We start from the raw sequence: 15,500 nt of genomic DNA, 5'->3' as shown, positions 1-15,500 counted from the left end.
TAAAAGTAAAATAAATGTTATGTCCATTCTTACATTAACTTCATGGCCTTTCAAAAATGATGAAAAAATAATCGTTCATGTGAAATGTTTTTACCATTTCTGACAGCCCATGAAGGCAGCACAGCGTGCACACATGCTGCAGGCTGCATGCCTCCTTGGTCCGCCCCTCTTAAATCCATCCATTGCTATTCATCCCCTCCCCTCCATGTCTCTGTCTCTCCGTGAGCTGTACAGTGCTTGTTTTGGCTGATGGTTAGAGATGCCTTGTGGGGGACCAACGGTATGAGTACATGGACTATGAATCATCATGGACCACAACACAGAAACACACCGGCCACAGCTCCCTTTACATACCTCCCCACTGTGATTCCAGTCTTCCTCCCTCTATGCACTTGCTCTTTCCTCTTATCTGTCTTTTTTTTTTTCACTTTTCTCTTGTCCCTTTGCTCATCTGGTTGCCCTAGTTGCTACAAGCTTGATGAGAGGAAACCCTGATGTGTTCAGACGTTTATGACAGTGGGTGAAGGAGAAGAGAGGAGAGGAGTCACTGTTGTTGCCCTGTGATCACAGTCTCAAATTGTGGATCTATGTGTGACTAGATGGGTGATGACAAAGCATTTCATCTTAGTTCAGTGGGTCAGATACAGTAGCTGGGGAGCTGTGATGATGGCTGATGAGCCAGAGGATAACACCGGCGGGGTCTTCCTGGGATATGAACACCATCACACGAAGAAAGGTTTATGTAATACTGTGTGTCAAGATGAAAGGAGATAATCAGTGTTTCTGTCTATAAGGAAGAAAAAGTGTAACAGAGTGGTGTTAAAGACAGTTTGTTTAATCAAATGAAGTATCAGGGCTTAACATCTGAAATTTAAAGGTGAAATCTCAAACCATCTGCAGCCTTTTATGGAAAAAAAACACATCAAAAACACACATTTATTATTTATTCAATTTATATAAAGATACAAAACAAACTCATTCATCATAAACACAGAATTTACAAGTTTTAATCACTATTTTAGTTATTCAGTAAGTCTTATATTAGTTATATTAAATCATGTCTATAAAAGATTTTACACCAATAGTTACTATCCAATTAAAGTCATCTCTGTGGGTCACACACACACAAAAAAAATATATATATACTTTTTCTTTTACAAACTGTCTTGGTTGATTTGTTCCATCTTTGTAAATATTCTGGGTCCAGCATCTCTGATGGTATCAGTGTCAGTAATGATGTGTTACTTCAGCAGCGCTGCTTGCTCCAATGAGAAATGAATGAAAGTTTCAATCCTGAAACATGGTCCAGGATAATCTCTGATATAGAGGTCACATCAGATGTCAGAATCTGGAGCAGATGTGTGTGTTTGATCCTGTCAGAAAATCACAACAATTTGCAAAAAATAGCGTAAGTAAAAATAGTATTGTTCCTACACGGGTTTGTACTGGTTATATACCATATTCAAACATAAAATGAAATCATCCTCCATTTTCAACAAGTTTGTGAAATAAAAAAGTGTAAAAGAAAAGCTGATGCAAATCATTTTACATAATTTACAGAAAAAAGTGGGTAAATTTTCACATCAAAGTAGCAATAGATATACATTATTGAGACTTAGTGGGCAGCATGTAATACAGAACCTTTACAGCTGTGCATGTCAGAGTGAAATCTTTGCAGTTCTATTAAATCTTGAACAATGCACAGTGTTTGGAGCTACTGAGCTTGCTGTCATTCTGGACTCACCGTGTATGTTGGGTTTTTGAAAGACACAAAACTCTCATCTCCAATTGGTTCAAATTGCTGGGAGAGAAAAGAACAAATGAAAATGCTTCAAAAACTGAGCGCAATCTCAGATTCACATCCATGACATCCATACTGATAAAACAGTCCACTATTGTACGCGCCTGACATCATTAGATACTTCACTTGCAATTTTTTTAACATTCAGAGCATGTCATTAATTGTGATTTCATTTACTGAGCAGTAAACATCAAGTAACATTATGTGTCTCCATGGCTACCTGTGCGCTCGGAGCAGCTGGTTGTGCAGAAGTGACGTCAGCGTCTTCTATCTGTGAGCCGTATGATGGGTTCACAAAGGCTTCCTAAAATGGCCCAAATTTTAAATCTAACTAGTTAATCACCACAAACCATTGAAATCAAACTCTCATTTTCTTCAATGTGGTATGATATTTTAGAATTAGACCGCTCATTCGTTAATTAAGTAAAACATTTTTTTTTAATATTGTTTAAACTGGTAATAAATGTGAAACCCACCTTGTTAGCAGTGGTTTGGTTTGGTTTGGTTACACTTCCTGTGGGCTTGTCCACAACTTGAACCTCTTCCACATACAAGGGATTATTGATGCTCTCCTGCAAACCAGGAGGGAAACACAGAACCATGAGAATGAGCAAATCAAAGTATACATATCAAAATATAAAACTTAACATTTGGCATGACAATGCACAGAAAAAAAACCCAGTAAATTTTATATTGAAGTGAATTTGAACAAAGCAGCACAGGACAAGGAAAAACCTATAAGGGAACAGTAAGTTCCTTTTGGCATAGCGGTCATGTAGCATGTCATATATGCAGGAGGTATGAGAAAAATCAATGCACTCTACTGGAGAACATTGATTTATGTTTATTGACCTTGTTCGTTCCAACAGGAGTCTTGGTGGCCGTCGCCATGCTGTTAGCAACAGGTTGTTCTCCAGCTTCATATGCTGGATTCTCAAAATTCTTCCCCTCCATCTCAGCCATGGACACAGACATACTGGGCACCTGATGAAAAAACAGTAAAGTATTGGTATCCAGTAAAGTGTCTAAATGTACCAGAGGAAGGAATTGGAAAAATAAAATGATGGTTTGACTGTACTGATTTTCCACTGACCTCTACTGAATTCAACATCGTTGCAGTGTCTTCTGTTTTTGATGCATTTGGAGGTGAACCATTCCTGAAAAACATCAAGACACATTTGTGTTTCAGCTATAACATGATGCAGAAAGCCAAACAGAAAACATGAAAGTGAGACTAATATTCTATATGGAAAATAATTGTGTAGTGGGAGCTGTTCATTTTTTCAAACAGTGCACATCTCATTTAGGAAACAAAAATTTTAGATATTAAAATTCTGACAGGAAAAAAAAAAAACGTCTATTGTATCGCTTCTCTTCTTGGTCCATCTAACCTGAACTTTGGCAGTTTGGGCATGGATGGCATGGATGGCATAGAGGGCATGGAGGGCATTGATGGCATTGATGGCATTGATGGCATTGATGGCATGGATGGCATGGATGGCATGCTGTTGCGTAGCCTCTCCAGCAGGTTGGATTTCTTCCTGGCAGCATAAACCAGACCAACTAGCAGAACCACGATCACTATTGTCACCCCGATGGCAATCCCAACTGAGAGGGGAGGACACAAGAGGGGCCACAGGCAGCTGATTAATGATGAAAAAGATTTTCCAGCTACAAATGACTTTGAATCTTGTTATATTTCTGGTGATAAAATCAAATATACCTGAAGTTGCAACAACGTCATATGCATTCGTCTGACAGTATTCGCCCTCCCACTCTGGAGGACACCTGTGAAACAAAATACAAACATTACATTTGTAACATTTCAAACTCTGCTCCTCATTTGCATCTTCCCTTCTATCATTAATGTGACAATTTATTCACATTTCAACATATCTCATGTTATTTATCAATTGTTTTACCTCTGGTCAAGAACATTATGTTTTGTTTTAACTTTCCTGTGTGAGAAAATGTCTTACTTGCAGAGAGCCTTGTTGTCATCAAAGTAGCAAGTGCCTCCATTTTGACACTGGCATGGTGGCGGCATGGTGGGAGGTGGGTCAAAACCTGAAATAATTTAAATGAACAATTATGACACTGAAAGGAATTTTTCTCCTTGTCAAACCAAAATGTAGTTAGAATTGTTATAGTAATTCAAGCTTCTGTTGGATCTCTGTCCTTGTTTGCTATACTCACTGGTGTTGTGTCAAAACTGAGTTTTTTAAGTCAATTACAGGCCAACATTATGCAAAGAGACAAGACAAAACAATATAAATTCTATCAGTGTTCCCTGCAGTAAAGCTGTAATATTAATTAATGCAACTTCAATACATGATGCTCAATGTTTGTATGACACATACTGACGAAAATAAATTCTTACCAGCATCACATTCAGTGTTACTGCCAGGGACAAAGCTGGTGCCCTCAGGGCAGGCGCAGGTGTAACCTTGTGGTCGGAGCAAACACAGATGGCTGCAGGTTCCCTTACATGGATTCTTCACTGCAGAGATGGAGGAAGGTGTTTTGATTTTTCTCATTTTAACAAATGAAAGCACATAACTTCCTTAAATAGTTTATTGTTTGTTTTAAGTTGACAGATTAAAATTAAAGAGCAGTAAAAAGGACAATTATTAAACAATTAAAAAATAATCCACATAAATGATTTTATTAGGATGATATATGAACAGCCCCCCCCCCCAAAAAAAAGCTCTTAAAATCACAGGCTTAATACAGTGCAGTATGTGTTGGCTGAGTATGCAGCTTACTGGCTATGGAGTTGTATCTCTGCTGCTGGTACACAGAGACCTGGGTCAGCCAGGGTCCAGCAGTCAGCAGTTTGGTCTTGGCACCGTGGCCAAACTTGTCCTGCCGGAACACCTCGCCTTTCTCCTGAGTGCTCCAATAAACGTGGTCCTCAAACACACTCACGCTGAAGGGGTTTCTCACATCTAGACAAGGTGCAACAACATGTACAACTGAATGAACAAAATCCCAAATAAACAGCAAACAACAATCATCCATCTGTTCACAAGATCACATATGAATATTTACTGAATAATATATTTTACAGTCTCTTGTTTCAGGCTTCTTGTAATGACTGAGCTTCCTAATCCTCACCTATGTAGACAGCAGTTCTGCGCTCATTTCCGGAAGGCAGAATAGACTCTATGCGGCTTTCCTTGGAGTCAGACCAGTAGATTCTGTCACCGTTGGTGAAGTCGATCGACAGGCCAGTGGGCCAACCCAATCCGTCAGCCACCAGGACTTTCCTCTCTTGACCGTCCAGCCAGGAACACTCGATCTTGGCTGCTTCCCCACGGTCTGCCCAGTACAACATCCTGCAGAAACACAGCAAGGGTTAGAGTTCTGGTTTCTGAGATATGGTGAGTTAAAGCTCCTTCCTTTTTGGTTTTCCATGACAGATAGATACAATATCATAGCAACTAAATGCTCCTTCATTTCTGCTGTAATTTGAACATGCACTTCTCTAACAGTGAGAGTTAACATAGGAAGAGCAAAAGATTACCAACATTTCAACAATTTTGTTGAAAATGTACAAAATGAGCAACAGAAAGTAACACAAAACTTATTCAACTAGTTCCTAAATTACTCTAATCAGTAAAATACTTTCTCACAGTCTAATGCTAATCTCTGTGTGCTAGCCCTGTCTATTTTACCCCAGTCGAGGGTTGACTGCCACAGCAGATGGGTGACCCAGCTCGGTCTTGACGAGGTGCTTCCTGTAGCGTCCATCCAACATGGCCACCTCTAACCTCTTCACTCTGGAGTCTGCCCAGTACAGGTTCCTAGAGGGGAAAAAAAGGACAAAACTACTCATGAAACATGCACATTGGAGCCTGGTCTGTAAAAGTGTTTTATCTAAGAATAGCACAGACAAAGATTGCTCAACTATATATTTCATTATAGTTTTTAACATGCTGTAATTGTGTCAAATCCACATAAATTAGTAGTGAAAATGGTAAAGCTCATGGCATCAGATTACTAGAGGAATGTAATCTGGTAAATGCAGAGAAAAACCCCACGTGACTGCAAGCTAGTAATGTTGGTTAGCCTCACCTGCCCACCCAGTCCACAGCGATGCCGTCTGGTCTCGTGATGTATTTGATGCCGAGATCAACAGCGGCACCAATGTTGTTACTGCCATCATCTACTGAAGGTATGTATGCTCTCTTAATGGCACCTGGTACAGAGTCCTTACTGGCCACAGTGAAGTACACCATACCTGACAAAGCACAGGGACATCATCAAATACATTTCATCTGATTAATGTTAAGCGAGTTGTCTCTTGTCTTTCTAGCACTATCTAGTATTTATCTACGTGTGTCTTACTCAATCCGGTGTTGTTGTGGTCCCAGTCATAGTCCAGAGCCATGATGTGCTCCTCCTCTTGGAGGAAGTCGTGGTAGGCCTCTGTCTGCAGGTTGAACCTCCGGATACGAATGTTCTCGGGTAGAAGCAGCAGCGGAGTTGACCCTGAGGGAGACACACATTTACACTTTACCTTTTTTTTTGGCATTTAACTGCTTCTTTTAACAACAGCATCTGATAACCAGTGAGAAAACAGAAATTTGGTGTTATTGTTCAGAGACATTTCAGTGATGGACACACCAAACCTGTGACCTTTATGCAGATGTTACAGAATTTTCTCTTCACCAATATGGTGACCCTGCATCTTTTATCTGAAGGATATTTTTATGAGGTGTATAAAGCTCTATGACATGGCATAGAGTCTGGAATTAAAGTCACATATTATAACTGTACTTTGTAAAAAAAAAAAAAAAATGACAAAAAGTTAATATTGAAAAATATCCATGGCTGTGTGGTGATGAGATTAAAGCAGTAGTCACAGAAAAGGTGCAACTGGTTAACTAGATTTAATATCATATAAAAGAATAAGAAGTCAGTCATATCTGCTTTCTCCTGTGAAACCAAGAAAAATTTTGAAACAATTTTGGCCAATTCAAGTCAATTTGATCTGTATTTTTTCACTAAGTTTCATGTCTGTATGTTGCTCTTGTCTAGAAACTACTGTTTACAAAAATATTCCTCTCACCCTCAGCCTCGCACATTTTGCCGTTTCCAACTTTCCGGTAGCCAGGGGCACACTCACAGTCGTAGCTGCCCTTGGTGTTCTTACAGACCTGAGGGCAGGTGCCGTATACATCGCACTCATCGATGTCTGGAAGAGCAAGGAGACACAGTGGAGAAGATTTCAGGCTGAATAATTCTTTTATCTCTCCAGCCACCAGACTGTTAAATATTCATGACAACTCAGTTCGTGATTAGTTTACCATGTAACTATTAAGGGGTGGTGATGATGTTTTTTAACACTTAATAGTTGGATTGAATAGTGATGGCTAAACACACTCTAGATATTATAGTCATGTGATGCATACATTTTTTTTTTATGTTTTATGCATGTTTTATGTACATTAGTCTGTGTGCTAACGTCCCAAATTTTCCCTCAGGGACAATACAGTTAAAGTTGAAGCAGATCAGGTGGGTTAAATGGAGCAGTGATATTTTATTAAATATTCATTTTAGTTTTTTGAGTGCTATTAGTGAAATTTTTATCAGGTTGTTCATCCATGTGCAGTCGTATGTGTATGAGTGAAGGAAGAGAGGGAACGCCCCCAACAGAGAGAGAGAGTGTGTTTGTGTGAGTGTGTACCCAGGCAGGTGTAGGTGCTGTCTGGGTCCACCATGTATCCGGGTCTGCAGGAGCAGATGAAGCCGGTGCCGTTCAGGTTTGTGCATTCCTGCTGGCACAGCTTCTCCTCACAGTTGCGGTCGTGGCCAAAATCTGGAGCCAGACAACACGGATCACTTTCTCTGATACAATCCAAAAAAGCTATTTATCTCTAGCCAAATTCAAGAGCTACTTACTTTTGATGTAATCAAACAATGGCTTAGTTTACATGGGCAAAATTTAGCTATTGACTATAATCCAGTTATCTGGTCACCATGATTCCCTGAACCTCCGTCGGGCCACCATGTGACTGAAGCTTGATGTAGCCATAAATAAACCAGCTAAGAGGATATTTCTGTGCACCTGTAAAGTTCTACAGCAGTTCAGATGAGATAAAACTATGAAAAAGCTAAATAAAAAGGCAGTATAAATTTGAGTTTCTTATCATCAGGGTTTGGGCTTAACTGAGATATTCTGCTCTGAAGTATGTGTTTATATAATAAAAAAATCATGAGCTACTGTGTTAAAAATTAAACTCTCTCTGTGCAGATTCACATGCAGATAAATTATCAGAAAAAGATGTCGTAATGATTATCACGAAATCCTTACCTTTCCATTCCGACATCTTTTCATAATTATTATATATATATGGAAGCCATAATTATGAGATATTTTTCTTGCAATTATAAGATGTTTTTGTTTGTTTGTTTTTGGTGAATGTAATGCATCTCTGTAGTCTTGACATTTAATCTGATCATGGTTTTATATTTGCTATTATCTGTATACATACTGCGACTATCATTAAGGTTTTTAATACGGAACCAAAACAAATTAAACATCCTCTTAAAAAATTGAAGATGCAGTTAATTATAAGGTCACATTTTTGTCATCCAAAAAGGATTTATAGTGTTCTTCCCAACAACATTTTAATAGCCAACATTAAACTTTATCAGAGAAATATTTGTTGTGCCACTCACTGCAGCCTAACTCGTCAGTTCGGTCCCCGCAGTTGTCATTGTGATCACATACGTAGGGCAGAGCCACACAGTGTCCATTGATGCATTTAAACTCTTCCAGTGTGCACGGGGGCAGCGTGGGCTCGCGGCCTGGGGAAGGACACAGACAGTATGAGTCATCAAGTATGCAGAGAAGGTTGAGTGGGTACGCAACCTGTCAGCAGAAACAGGTCCGCCTCCACTAGTCTGAGATTGAATTCATTGCTTTCTCTGCGGCGTCGCTCTTCACTCCCTAACTGTCTAAAAAACAAAAAAAAATTGTGAGTGGAGTGCCCACTAGATTCAACACCCACAAGTGTACACATAGACACACGTATACACATTTATGTGGACTGACATACTGTATCTGTATACATATTAATGCTCCCACACAGTCAAGAACTCAAACGTATGTAGGCACATACTTCAACATAAGATCACTTATTAAATTCAAGGCTTCTCCGCAGGTTCCCTTCTGTCTATTTTTACTGTCTCCTCATTCAAAACAAATGGATGTAGATGAGCCAGCTAATGTCCACCTCCACTCTCAACATAACTATTTAATCTCCTCTCAAAATAATTTGCTCTGATTGATGTTTAAGCTGATTGTGTAACAGTTCCATAAAAGAGACCATTTTCTTATCCCTGGCATGTTTCAGGCTTTGTGCCCTGTGCAGACACTGATGTCATTTTGGGATTTCCCATTTCACTGGCCTTAAAGGGGAAGGTTCAGGAGGCATTAGTGTTGGACTAATCCTTGACGATCCCAGAAACTGATGATAAGTGGTGCATTTGCTGAACATGAAATTATTATCTATCTGGTTAAGGCTATCACACAGTTATTACAAAAATAGCACCGTTAAATGTCTTTTTTCGTTTATGAGCCCTGATAAACTATACAGATTGTGGGCAATGTGTGTGTGTGTGTGAGACTCATACAGAGTTCTTCCTTCTCATCACTGCCGTCTCCGCAGTCATCCTTCTGGTTGCACATCAGGCCAGAATAGATACAGTAGCCGTTGGCACAGCGGAACCTGGACGGCATCTCGCAGGTGACGTTCACTGTTCAAACACACACCAATCTTAGAAAAATCTCTGAGAGTATAAAATTCAAAAACAATTCTTACATTGACTCCCTCCTCATTTGTGTCATCTCTGGCTACATCTTTCATGACTGAATTATGATTGATTATATATATAGTATTGATTATATGCTTCTGCTTAGATTCACTAAATCAGTTAACAGTCATTCATTCAAGACAGAAAAGAAAGTTTGCTTATATGGAAATTACATTGCTACTTGTATTGCTACTTACTAACATGAAAATCCTCTTAACCTTTGCTTGAAGTTTAGGTCTAGTAGTTTTAGGTAGGTTTATGGTAGGAATTATGATTATATTGATCACACAGAAATAAATACACAGAACACAAACACAAGCTTTTCAGACTTTGCCATGTGCAATAAACAAGATGTTACCCACAGCATAAACTGATCTGTTCATCTGAGCGGTCCCCGCAGTCGTCAATGCCATCACACACCCAGCTCTGGCTCACACACAGATGGTTCCCACACTGGAACTCGTTCTGAGGGCACCAACGGCCTCCCGGGTAACGAGTGGCTGAAAGGGTGGGGGAAATGTGTTAATCAATCAACTGTTTGTATATTTTTAGTTTAGGAGGATCTGTTGGTTAGCTCATTCTCAGCACTTTGCACTCCAACAGACACAGTTGAACCATTCTCTATCTAGACCACATGTTTGAAGGTGAAAACAAAAGCAAATGTTAAAGAATTAAACCTGTTTGTTGTAAATGTACATCGGATCTCGTAGAGCTTCTTCGTGGTTCATCTACTGCACTGCACTTTCCATTTCACATCCAAATAAGTGGTTTTTTACTAACTGTTAGTGCTGTTTGCCCTACTGCACCATATTTCAGACATTTTCATTCTGTAGTTTTAAAGCCTTCAAACCTGAATAATTAAAGACTACACACATACACACACTCACATACAAAAACAAAGTACACACACACTAAAACACTGCAGAGGCCAGGCAGCCTGCCATTATTTTTCATGTTGTTTACTTACGACAGCTGGTCTCATCTGACAGATCTAGACAATCAGGCTGGCCGTCACACTGCAGAACAGCGGGGATACAGTGACCCGATTCGCACTGGAATGAACCTGGACGACACGTCTGCAACTCTGGAGGAGAGTCAGGACATTAACAGATGTGTGTATGTGTGTGTGTGTTCATGTTGTTTGTGACATATGCGTGGATATTTCGAGGAGGTGAGCTTGTGTGTGCAGTACCCACTCACCACAGTCTCGTTCATCTGAGTCGTCCCCACAGTCGTTGTCATGGTCACACACCCAGTTTCCAGGGATGCACTGCGCGTTGTCACATCGAAACTCACTCTCAGAGCAAGGCCTTGGCTCTATAGATGACAATCATATTCAAAGAGATACACACATCTTCAGTTTGGGATCAGAATGAGCTATTATTGTTTACACATCTTATGTGGGGTAGAATTATACAAAGAGGGATGAAATAAAGTTCTTTTTGCAACTCCCTGGCAGGCACAGATGATTCTTTTTTGATTCATTGCTGGTATGTAATGTTACTGAAATAGATTGAGGTGAAAAATATGGAGCATGACACTCACGGCAGTTCCTCTCGTCCGAGCCGTCACCACAGTCATTGGTGCCGTCACACTGCCAGCGGATGGGGACACAGCGGTGGTTATCACAACGGAAATCTCCCAGAGGGTCACATGTCACCTCCTCTGTTTGACAGACAAAGTCAGAAAGCAGTAGAGAGAAGCTGCTTCAACATGTGGCCAATTTAAAAAAAAAAAAAAAAAGTTCAGTGGCCCCATGTTTGAAACCACAGTATACCACACTGATATTTTCATTTGTTGTGCAAAGATTTAGACTTCATAAAAGGTAATCAAACACAAACATCATATTCCCTTAAAGAGTTAAATTATATACAGAATCTCATGAGACCAAGTACAATCAACCCCTTTAATTCCCACCAATAAAATCTGAAATAACTTTAAAATTTCACACACAGAGCCATGGTAGTTAGTGTGATAATATCACTTATATTTTGTGCTTGTCTCCACCATACTCTTCAAAAAAGTTCATAAAATAATATGCCTGGTAACCCTGTATAAATGGTATGTAATTATCTTCAAACAATCATATATATACACACAGTATAATCATGTAATTCCAGTTTACTGTTTCAGTACAGCACAGACCTCCTGCAGAAAAAAAATATGTCTCTGTTCACCCTAAAATAACTCCTTAACTCCTTGGACCAGATTTTTCTCCACAGCCCTGTCTTTACATAAGAACACATCTGCTGACACACAGGCACTGACCACAGCCTTGCTCGTCGCTGTTGTCGATGCAGTCATTGGTGCCGTCACATCGGGCCCACTGAGGAATACAGCGGTAGTTTGTCTTGCAAGAGAACTCAGTGTCCTCATCGCACTTGTAGTCTGGACCCACTGGATAGAGAGTGATAAAGAGAGGCGTGAGAAATGGAGATGGTAGAGGATGGAGCAGAGTGAGAGAAACGGATGACAAGAAAGAAATGTTAGATGACGACAACATAAGATATGAGAATGAATGAGGGAGACAGAAATGAGGCAGAGCGAAACATGCAGGGAGAATGAGCAGAAGGAAGAGGATGAGAGAAAAATAGATACAGCTTAGAGAAAGAAGAAAATCCATAGTGCAGTATGTGCAATACAACATTACTTCACTGGGATTCCTTTTAGGACATGGCTGAGTCAACACTGATTATGTATAATTAAAAAACAGATAAATCTATGCCATCTAAATCAGGCAGTTTGTCCTGTAATTTGGGGTTTAAATTCCTGCTGCAGCCACAGAAAAAATGTTTAAGCAAGACACTGAACCTGAACACTGTTGGTTCATGAATGCGGATAAAAGTCATGAAATATAATGTGTAACTTCTTCTGCCATCCACCATGTATCATCCTCTTGTTTTTTCAGGGCTTTAATTCACTGAAACTGCCACTCACTGCAGGTTTCAAATGGTTCATCTGATCCATCTCCACAGTCGTCCTGGGCGTCACATACATAGCTTGATGGCAGACAGCGCCCGTTGGCACACTGGAACTGTCCCGGTCTGCAGGTCCTCTGGCCACAAATGTCTGCGTCCTCGTCGCTGCCATCTGAACAGTCGTCTGTCCCGTCGCAGTGCCAGGACACAGGGATACACTTCTTGTTTTTACACTGGAACTGGTTTTCCTGGCATCGGTGGTCACCTACAGGGACAGACTGCAGCTTGACTTCCGTTTGAAAATTTAACATAAATTCAATCTTAACTTTCTGCCTGAGCTAAATCTCAAGTGTAAGGGCTTCTCTTGAGATTAAGCGTGGCCAAGGCTTGGATTTTTTCCCAGAAAATGTTGTATACTTTAATAGCAATATCCAAACAAAAATCTGGCCAGATTTAAAATAATCCAAGTAAATCCCAGTTCAAATTCCTTTCCAATTGCCTATTTCTGTTAGTGTAGAACAACTTATTCTACAGCTTGAAATACATTTTCTTCATAGATCCTCGTGAGTAATTTTAATTTCAGCTTCCTATCTGATGTCCTACACTAATGCAGTTTAAAATAATTAATTTAATTTTAATAAATTGTCGTACTGCAGAGAGCAGCGCCCTCATCTGAACCATCAGGGCAGTCTGAGTCGCCGTCACAGATGAAGCCAGGATAGGTACAGTTGCCGTCCTGACACTGGAACTGGCCGACGGGGCAATTACGGGTTGGGCAGGTCTGAGGTTCATCTGAGCCATCACCACAATCTGATTGGCCGTCACACTTCCACCATATAGGAACACACCTATAAGATAAAAGTAGCACAAACAGGTTAGATTAAAGAATACAAATGTACAGCTAATCTGCAAGGTATCATTAACACAGTGTCAAAGATGAGTATAGAAGAACATATATCACAAAAATTGAATTTATCACAAAAATTGAATTTACCTTAACACATGTAAACACCTTGCTGTTACCTGTTTTCTTACAAATGCACAAACACTGGCCTATAAATTTAAATAACTGCACACATTCAGGTCTTGTCTGCCAGTAAAAGTTTATTAATTACTGAGTCACATGCCTTGCTTAAAAAGTGTTTTAAGTATTGTCTTGTTAGCAATTAATTCTGATAAATGATCACAATAAATCTAATAACTAAAAACTGTAAGGAAATTCTCAATTCTGTCTTTTTTATGCTTATTTATTACAATATTATCTGCCATCGCAATAGAAAATGAGTAGCCTGTAAAGAGATCTTTATGGCCAACTTTTGAAATATTTTCTTTTTTTTTTTTTGCAAAGATGTTTACTATTTAAAAACTGAAGGACTGACTAAGTGACCTGACCTCTCATTGTCCCCACAGCGGAACTGGGTGCTAGAGCAGTCAGCGACACACTGGATCTTAAAGCCCACAGCAAGGGCGATGAAGTGATCTGGACACTGGCAGCTAGCGCGCTGCCCACCGGGTGCAATCAGACACAGATGACTGCAGGTCAGGTCATGGGAGGAGCAGGGGTTTTCACCTGAAAAGGTAATTAAAAACAAATAACATACTGGTAAATTCTGAGCTGCAGGCGAGTAAGACAAAAAAAGAGTTCAAATTTACATACTTCGAGGTTGCCTGTAAGGATGGTAGACATGAATGTCAGAGGGCCGGTGTGTATTGTTGCCCATAACAGTGCGCTCTTCGCCAGTGTACTTATGGGCCTTCTCCACAGTGTGTGTGTTCTGGTCCGTCCAGTAGACCCAGTCCTCAAACAGGGTAACAGCTAAGACATGAGGAAGTGTACCAGCAATGGCCCGGTGACGGTTCTGGCCGTCCATGTCTGCAAAGCTGAAAGTTGGTAGAAGGGTAAATACAGATTCATGGTACTGTTATCATGAGAGAAACTTTAGGAACTCAGTGCCTCACTGAATCATACTTGATGACAAATGGATTTATGTCTGAATGTCTCAACTCACTCCAGAAAGTTAAGGTGGGAATCAGCAAAGAAGATCTTGTTGGTCGTGTAGTCTATGGTCAGAGCAGTGGGCCACTCCAGCTTAGTTGTGATAATGGCACTGACATTGCTTCCATCCATGCCAACCCTGCCGATATATGCTGTGTCACCCCAGTCAGTCCAGTACAGCCATCTGGTAAAAAAAGGACAGGGAGGGAGAGAACAGGAGGGAGGGATGGGGAAAATCCAAAGACAGGATTTAAGAGCAAACTCTAGTGTAAATTTGAATGATTAAAAACCTCCAGCAAATGGCAAACTGCAAATAGCAAGTACACCTAGTAATGTAATTTTGGACCCATTTTATTATCTTTCCCATTCCTGTGGCTAACTGCACCAGTATAGATTCCATATTTTTTCCAGTGCTGTTATAATGAAGTCTAACAGAAGAAACATCTTTGCTATGTAAAACTTTAAACATTTTGTTCTACTGTCAGCCTGTTACCAAGACTTCTGTGTGTGTGTGTGTGTGTGTGTGTGTGCGCGAGTGTGACTATGTGTGTGTGTGTGTGTGTGTGTGTGTTAGTACCCATATTTAGGGTTGACAGCTACAGCACGAGGTCGGCTGATAATATAAGTGTCATTCCCATCTGTGAACTCCCCAGACAGCAGCTTCTTCTTGTAGCGTCCATCCAGCTCCATCACATGAACTGAGCCATAATAACTGTCCACCCAGTACATCTTCCTGCAGCAGACACAACAAGATTTCATTAACATATTTTGGTCAAATTTAATATAGATAAAAACAAGTTTCCAAGTTTCCAACTAATGAAAAATCAATTGAAAGATCAAAGTACTCCGACAAATTGTAAAATTCACTTTGGTCTTGGTTTTCACACAAATGTATCTATGCATTTGAGTGTGTATTAATACATTACTGAATTATAAAATATTTAATAATTAAGACATATTT

At 40.0% G+C, this 15,500-nt stretch overlaps 1 protein-coding gene across 1 annotated transcript in view; it reads right to left on the bottom strand.

Moving 5' to 3' along the window:
* Positions 1-930: 930 nt before the first annotated feature.
* Positions 931-15,500, bottom strand: part of lrp2b (low density lipoprotein receptor-related protein 2b) — a gene marked incomplete at its 5' end in the record, with an annotated part of 37,357 nt that continues 22,787 nt past the window's right edge. Inside the window, 30 exons of the mRNA XM_042397923.1 lie at positions 931-1,373; positions 1,745-1,801; positions 2,022-2,105; positions 2,278-2,373; positions 2,654-2,785; positions 2,895-2,958; positions 3,193-3,409; positions 3,525-3,589; positions 3,781-3,868; positions 4,182-4,301; positions 4,567-4,749; positions 4,919-5,139; positions 5,479-5,607; positions 5,879-6,044; positions 6,152-6,295; positions 6,876-7,001; positions 7,494-7,625; positions 8,489-8,617; positions 9,446-9,568; positions 9,988-10,125; positions 10,593-10,709; positions 10,826-10,942; positions 11,171-11,290; positions 11,894-12,022; positions 12,563-12,808; positions 13,195-13,391; positions 13,936-14,113; positions 14,201-14,424; positions 14,553-14,723; positions 15,117-15,272. Coding sequence (XP_042253857.1) covers positions 1,335-1,373; positions 1,745-1,801; positions 2,022-2,105; positions 2,278-2,373; positions 2,654-2,785; positions 2,895-2,958; positions 3,193-3,409; positions 3,525-3,589; positions 3,781-3,868; positions 4,182-4,301; positions 4,567-4,749; positions 4,919-5,139; positions 5,479-5,607; positions 5,879-6,044; positions 6,152-6,295; positions 6,876-7,001; positions 7,494-7,625; positions 8,489-8,617; positions 9,446-9,568; positions 9,988-10,125; positions 10,593-10,709; positions 10,826-10,942; positions 11,171-11,290; positions 11,894-12,022; positions 12,563-12,808; positions 13,195-13,391; positions 13,936-14,113; positions 14,201-14,424; positions 14,553-14,723; positions 15,117-15,272 — 4,108 coding nt within the window. The remainder of the gene's footprint in view (positions 1,374-1,744; positions 1,802-2,021; positions 2,106-2,277; positions 2,374-2,653; positions 2,786-2,894; positions 2,959-3,192; positions 3,410-3,524; positions 3,590-3,780; positions 3,869-4,181; positions 4,302-4,566; positions 4,750-4,918; positions 5,140-5,478; positions 5,608-5,878; positions 6,045-6,151; positions 6,296-6,875; positions 7,002-7,493; positions 7,626-8,488; positions 8,618-9,445; positions 9,569-9,987; positions 10,126-10,592; positions 10,710-10,825; positions 10,943-11,170; positions 11,291-11,893; positions 12,023-12,562; positions 12,809-13,194; positions 13,392-13,935; positions 14,114-14,200; positions 14,425-14,552; positions 14,724-15,116; positions 15,273-15,500) is intronic.

The sequence above is a fragment of the Thunnus maccoyii genome, chromosome 20 (assembly GCF_910596095.1).
Source record: "Thunnus maccoyii chromosome 20, fThuMac1.1, whole genome shotgun sequence".
Classification (NCBI taxonomy): Eukaryota; Metazoa; Chordata; class Actinopteri; order Scombriformes; family Scombridae; genus Thunnus; species Thunnus maccoyii.
Note: the sequence above shows the minus strand (reverse complement) of the source record. Positions and strands in the feature narration are given on the sequence as shown.